This window comes from Mus caroli, unplaced genomic scaffold, assembly GCF_978045245.1.
Source record: "Mus caroli unplaced genomic scaffold, Mus_caroli_1 scaffold_16, whole genome shotgun sequence".
Lineage (NCBI taxonomy): Eukaryota > Metazoa > Chordata > Mammalia > Rodentia > Muridae > Mus > Mus caroli.
Window position 1 is genome coordinate 2665395 of NW_028227271.1, and position 7110 is coordinate 2672504.

Below are 7110 nucleotides of genomic sequence, written 5' to 3' on the forward strand. Positions count from 1 at the left end.
CTATCCTCAACTCCAAAACCAGGACTAACAGAGTGAAGGAATGAGTGAAGAACAGAGGAGTGTCCTGTCCTTCTCTGTCTCTCTGCCAGGGTAATTGACTGTGGACCCAGACAGTCTGTGGAATTTACCCAGTCTTTCCCTTTCTCCACCCATCAATTCACCTGTCACATCATAAAGATCTGAGTTGTACAATAGCAAGTCCCCTAAGACTAAGTCACCTAACACCCACACATCACTATGTTCCTTCATGGTATTGGCTGGAGCTGTGAGTGGCTTGGAAGTCCAGTTCAGACAGGCTGGCTGCTTAGCCACCACAGAATGTTTTATTAAAGGGCAAGCCTGAAAAAGAGAGAGAGAGAAAGGGAGAGAGAGAGAATAGAGCCAGTCAGAGGGGCAGGATGCAAGGTTCAGGTAAGCCACAGGCCATGTCTACAAGATGACACACCAGAGTCCCGTCTAGTTCCAGGTGAGGGGCAAAAGGGGGAAGGGAGAAGAGGGCCAGCTCTGTGGGCAAGGGAATCTGAGACAAGAGGGCCAAGTCTTTGGGCAGAAGCGCCAGTTTCGAGTCTTCTCCGGAGGGAGGGGTTCAACATTCACGGGAGCCAAGGCAGCCAAAGCCTCCAACACAGCCCGCGGAGCTGCAGAGCGCGCAGCTACCACTTGGGGCGCTCATGTTCAGGCCACAGGAACTGACTCCGGGTGCCCTTAGGGAGGACCTGTCTCCAGTGACGTCACTGCCGGGGGCTGTATGGAGAGCGACGTGAAAATTGAGACCAATGGCAGGACTCAGAAGCCTTCCCACCCCAAGGCTGCCAGGAAGACCCACAGACTTCTCCAAGAGAGATAGACCCTCCTCAGCACCAGAGTGGTGCTCCCTGCCCAGAGTCCCAGACCAAGCCTGTGGCAAAAAGGAAGCAACTGCTAAGTCAATCCACCTATCAGGTTCCCCAATACAGAAACCTTTGATTCCCACACTCTCAGCTCAGACAGAGCCTTCTAGCCTGCATGCTCCTTGGGTCTGTCCTGACTGCTACCACCGTCTCCTTGTCTTGATGGACAAAAGGCTCTGCTGTCTGACTGTGACTCAGCCCACACCCAGGACTTGAGCTCCCCCAAGTGAGTAGACACATAGTACTCCCCCAGAGCACACACAGGGAATCACTCCCTGAGAAGAAACAGTTCCTGCCACCCGACCTCCACAACTGTGATCTGCAGAGAGAGACAGAGGGAAGACTGAGGGAATTAGGGGGTGGGGGAGTGACAAGATCTCATATCTTACCCAAGTCACTTACCCACACTCCCTGCCCCAAGTCTCAGACCAAGCCTGTAGGGAAAAAGAAGCCACAACTAAGTTAATCGACCTACTAGGTTCCCCAACACAGATACGTCAGACTCTCACACTCCCAGATCAGACAGAGCCCTCTAGCCTGAAAGCTCCTTAGACCTGTCCTGGCTTTACCATCTCCTTGACTTGATGGGCAAATGGCTCTGCCGTCTGACACTGCCTCAGCCCACACCCAGCCCTGGGTCTTTTTGTTCAAGGAGCTACAAAGGTGTGAGAAGGACTGACTGCAGGAGAGCCAATGCCAGATACCCAGTCCCTTGCCTCCTGTTACCTCACCTCTGCTCCTCACCCTCCAGCAGCCTGCGGTAGGTAGCGATCTCAAAGTCCAGGCCCAGTTTTACGATCATGAGCTCCTGGTACTCACGTAACTGCCGAGCCATGTCCTGCTTGGCTCGCTGCAGGGCAGCCTCCAGCCAGGCCAGTCTGCCCTTAGCGCTGCCTGAGGCCGCATCCGGCATGGCCTCCAAGTCTTTGCTTTTCTGTAGTTCACAAGGCTGGGAATGAAACAAAGAGCTTAGATAGATAGATAGATAGATAGATAGATAGATAGATAGATAGATAATATATAAATGATAGATGATAGATAATAGGTTGATAGACAATAGATAAATAGGTGATATATAGATGATAGATAGATACATAGATAGATACATAGATAGATAATAGATAGATGATAATAGATGATAGATGATAGATAATAGATTGATAGATACATAAATAGATGATAGATAGATTGATAGATAATAGATAAATAGGTGATATATAAATGATAGTTTGATGATAGATATATACATGATCGATAGATAGATGATAGATAATAGATGATATATAGATGATAGGCAGATACATGATACATACATACATGATAGATAAATAGATGATGATAGAGTGATTGATGATAGACAGGTGATGGATAGATAGATTGATTGATTGATTGATTGATAGATGGTAATAGATAGATGGATAGATGGATAGATAGATAGATAGATAGATAGATAGATAGATAGATAGCCAGCCTCAGCCTCATTCCTCCTGCCTCAGGGACCTAGCCATTACTCAAAGGCCTGGAGCCAGTGCACATGTGAAGATGACCCGTGGACTGGAGGAAATGGAGGCCTGCTCTGAAATTTGCCAACATGTTTGAGTATGTCTAGAGCAGTGGTTCTCAACTTTCCTAATGCTGCGGCTCTTTAACACAGTTCCTCGAGTTATGGAGAACCCCAACCATAAAATCATTTCATGCACTACAGTCCAGAATTGGGAGGCACATCTGTGATTCAGATCTTGAAGCTGGAAGACACAGATTTCTGACCCAGATCTCGATGTGGAATAAAACACTCTTTCGATTCAGATCTTGAGGCACTGTGGCCATGAAAAGCTTAGGCCCAGGCAAGGTGGTACAAACCTCTAATCCCAGGAGACTGAGGCAAGCAGATCTCTGGGTTCGAGGTCAGCCTGGGACAAAGCAAGTTCCAAATCCAGGTGTAGTGGTACACACCTTTAATCTGGGCCACACCTTTTGCTGGAGGCATACATAATGACAATGGAAGAAGGAACAGTCACTGTTCTTCGGCTGCTTGCACTTACTTGCCAGCACATCTGTTGGAACCTACCTCTTCAGAAGATCAGCTGAAACAACTAGCCTCGTGGGACTGAGCAGCTACTAGGATCTTGAACTCCCCATGCACAGCTGCCCATTGTTGGGTTAGTTGGGCTACAGACTTCAAGTCATCACAATAAAATCTCTCAATATATAGAGACACTCCCTACAGTCTGTGACTCCAGAGAACCCTGACTAATGAACCTTGTAACTCAAACTCACCCTGAACTCACTCTATAGCACAGGGTAGCCTGGAACCTGAGATCTTCTGGGTGCTGGAGTTACAGCATTTTTCATGTGTTTAAGGGAAAAGTGGAAAACTGCGGTTTTGGTAAGCCATTTAATTTCTGACCAGGAGTTCAGAATTAATATTACGGCAAAAACAAATTTTTAAAAAAATACATTAAAAAATATACAAACACGGGGGCAGCTGAGATGGCTCAGCAATTAAGAGCACCACTGGCTGCTCTTCCAGGGGTCCTGAATTCAATTCCCAGCAACCACATGGTGGCTCACAATCATCTATAGGGAAATCTTATGCCCTATTCAGGCAGGCAGATGTATATGCAGCAGAGCACTCATACGTTAAATAAATAAAATTAATACACACACATACATATATTTAATATATATAAACACACACACACACACACACACACACATATATATATATATATATATATATATATATATATATATATATAAAAGCACACACACACATGTCACCTCTTCCAAAGGATGAGGGGATCTAGAGAGGTGTCATAGGTAATGGCACCCCAACCTACCCCAGCCCCCAGCCCCAATGCCTCTCCTGACCCTGAGTACCACCCACCTCCATCTTCAGCTGCTGGATAGCCTGGTTGAGCCTATTCAGGGCCTCCTTGCTGTGCCTAGGGGTCTGCACACATTTCTGCACAGTGGCCTTCATCTTCTCACACTGGGATGGGGAGAGTAGAGCAGATGTCAGCGGAGAGGGGAAGACAAGCATAAAACAAAACCCAAATGCTCACCCAGACACCTGGTGTCCCAGCCGAGTCCTCTTCTCTAAACATCCAGTTGTCCACCCTTGTTACTGGGAGAAGTCAATGTCAAGAAGACTTGCAGATAACAAATCAAGCCTGGTACACAGTCCTGGGATGGAAATCTACCCAGGGGCTTTAGGGGCTGGATAACCCAGGATTCATCTCAAGAAGAAGGAGAGGTAAGCTCTGTGGAATCAAGTACTGAAACTTACAATGTACGGCTATCATTTGGGAAAATCCAGTGTTAAAAACTTTACATTTTTATTTTATTTGTGGTGTGTGTGTGCGTGTGCGTGTGTGTAGATACAAGCATGCCATGGTGAGTGAGCATTTGGCAGTCGGGACAACTTGAAGTCAGTTCCTCCCTTACTCCATGTGGCAGGTTTGAATATGCTTGGTCCAGGGAGTGGCACTTCTGGGAGGTGTGGCCTTGTTGGAATAGGGATGGACTTGTTGGAGAAAGTCACTGTCACTGTCAGGGTGGACTTTGAGACCCTCTTCCTAGCCATGTGGGAGCCAGGCTTCTCCTGTTTGACTCGGGAACAAGATGTAGAACTGTCAGCTCCTCCAGCGCCATGACTGCCTGTTTGCTGCCATGCTTCCTGCCATGATGATAATGGACTGAACCTCTGAGACTGTAAGCCAGCCCCAATGAAATGTTGTCCTTTATGAGTGTGGTCTTGGTCATGATGTCTCGTCTCAGCAGTGGAAACCCTAAGGCACTCCACACGAATCCTGGGGATCAAAGACTCAGCAGCAAGTGCTTTTACCTGCTGAGGCAGCTCACGAGCCCTAAAATGGCTTTTTAAATGCAGAGTCGAAATATATAGCCAAGGCTGACCTTGAACTCCAGGTCTTAGAACCTCGGTTTCATAAGCATGGGTACTGAGACAATGAACTGCCACATCTGGCTGAAAACAACTCTTAAAGCCCAAGCTTAGGGAACCGGGTCATATGTAACCCAGGACAGAAGCTTACCAACTCTGCCCAATTGATTTTTGTACCAAAGCAAAACAACCACTAGATTTGTGAATAAATGTCCATAACTTAATGAGTACTTATTGATCAGAATTCAATGGCATTGGTCCAGTGCCAGCTCCGGCCTCAAGCCCAAGGCTACTGACGTACACAGTATGGGAAGTGCTGTCTCTAATGCATGAGGTCAGTGTCTGGCCACATGTGATAGATAAGCAGCCCATAAATGGAAACACTGACACTAAATCGCCATCTCAATTGGGACCACACCACCTCCTGTGGAGAAGGCCAAGAGTTAGACCTTTCTCTGTGATCTCTCCTTGGACAGCCTGGGGCTCTTTCCCTACCACCTGCAAGCAAATAGGAACCAAAGGAGAGGGATACTGGATCAGCCTATGCCAGACTGAGTTTCAGGGTTATGTGTGTGTGGCTGTGTGTGTGTGGCTGTGTGTGTGTGGCTGTGTGTGTGTGGCTGTGTGTGTGTGGCTGTGTGTGTGTGTGTGTGTGTGAGTCTGTGTGGAGGCCAGAGGTCAGGTTTGAATGTTGTTCCCTAGGACAGCTGTCCACATTAGCTCTGTGTGTCTGTCTGTCTGTCTGTGTCTGTGTGTCTGTGTGTGTATGTGTCTGTATGTGTATGTGTGTGTGTCTATGTATGTGTGTCTCTGTGTTTTTGTGTGTGTGTCTGTGTGTTTGGAAGTCTGTGTGGAGGCCAGAGGTCAGTTTTGAATGTTGTTCCCTAGGCCAGCTGTCCACATTAGCTGTGTGTGTGTGTGTGTGTGTGTGTGTGTGTGTGTGTGTGTGTGTATCTGTGTGTCTGTGCCTGTCTGTGTCTGTGTCTATGTAAGTCTGTGTGGAGGCCAGAGGTCAGTTTTGAATGTTGTTCCCTAGGCCAGCTGTCCACATTAGCTCTGTGTGTGTTTCACCTCGTTTTGTGAGAAAGGGTCTCATTGGAGTCTAGGTTTTGTCAGCTAGGCTGGCTGGCCAGAGAGCCGCAGGAATCCTCCTGTCTCTGCCTCCCCAGCTCTAAGATTCCAAGCACACACCAGATTTTTGACGTGGGCTCTAGGGATCAAGCTTGAATCCTCAAGCTTCTGAAACAAGCTCTTGCTTTATGGACTGATACCTCCCTCAGCTGCCCAGACCACGTTGTAAGCCCCAGCCATTGGCTCTACACTCTGCAGGGCAAAGGGAACCACTCATGCCTCCATCCTAACCAAGAACTTCACTGTGCAACGTTCACACCAGCACAGTGCACATTTCACAGGCAGAATACAGAGAGGGGGGCTAAACAGGGTTGAATTGTGAAATAACATCTCCCACAAGTGTCTCTTGTACCCTTTCCTGACAAATGTGCCCATGGTAAATGGAATACAGCAGACAGCTTGTGACTGGTGGCACTTGGAACACCTGGTGGGGTCCAAGATCCTCAACCCACATGACTAATGAGCCATGGGCAAGCCTCACCATGGTAAAGGACCTCCTGATGCCTCCAAACCTCTCGAGCACCACAGCCTAGCTCCAGTTTAAGGCACTCACAAAATCCTCATCTCTGGGCACACCCCCTCCTGCCTGCTCTGTGACCTCACTTGGTTACAATTGCAGGGTTCCAATTGGAATTTTTAGAGACAGGGGATAGAAGGAGCTGGTGTTGTGAGCCCAGGAAGGAAGAAGGCTGGAGCAGGGAAGGCTTCCTCCTTAGGAACTGTGTTGACTGTGTTGTGTGTCTATCTCCGTGTAATTCTGTTTTTGTTTTGTTTTGTTTTGTTTTGTTTTTGTTTTTTCTTACAAAGATGGCACATGCATAGGGCTGGAGACATGGCTTGGTGATTCAAAGCATTGGCTGCTCTTGCAGAGGGCCTGGGTTCAGTTCCCAGTACCCACACTGTGGCTTGTAACCACCAGTAACTACAGTCCCTGGGGAACATGTCTGTGGGCACAGGGTGCATGGGCAGCACACAGATATACATGCCCGCAAGACATTCATACATATAAATGAACCTAAAAAAAAAAGAAAAGTAAGATGGTGCCCATGTATACAGTTAGGGGTAGAGTGACAAGATGGGCAGAGAATTCAATTTCACAAAGTGATAGGGAATTATTTTCCAAACTCGTTATAAATACATTTCCACTGGTAACATTTAAAAATAGCCTCTGTTGGTGATTAGGTT

At 47.4% G+C, this 7110-nt stretch overlaps 1 protein-coding gene across 1 annotated transcript; it reads right to left on the reverse strand.

The window, feature by feature from the left end:
* Window positions 1-310: 310 nt before the first annotated feature.
* On the reverse strand, window positions 311-6489 carry LOC110310154 (keratin, type II cuticular Hb1-like). The gene is made up of 5 exons (XM_021182857.2): window positions 6407-6489; window positions 3778-3882; window positions 1622-1839; window positions 1293-1324; window positions 311-744 (listed from the first exon to the last, which is right to left on the reverse strand). The coding sequence occupies exons 1-5, from the start codon at window positions 6407-6409 to the stop codon at window positions 587-589; spliced, it is 516 nt and encodes a 171-aa protein (XP_021038516.1). The 5' UTR covers window positions 6410-6489; the 3' UTR covers window positions 311-586.
* Window positions 6490-7110: the final 621 nt, after the last annotated feature.

Bases quoted from the DNA above. Each gene is read 5' to 3' on its own strand.
- LOC110310154 (XM_021182857.2), bottom strand. The intron at 1,325-1,621 runs GTGAGGTAACAG...TTTTCCCTACAG, and splicing joins CTGGAGGGTGAGGAGCAGAG to GCTTGGTCTGAGACTTGGGG. The intron at 745-1,292 runs GTAAGTGACTTG...CTCTCCATACAG, and splicing joins ACTTGGGGCAGGGAGTGTGG to CCCCCGGCAGTGACGTCACT.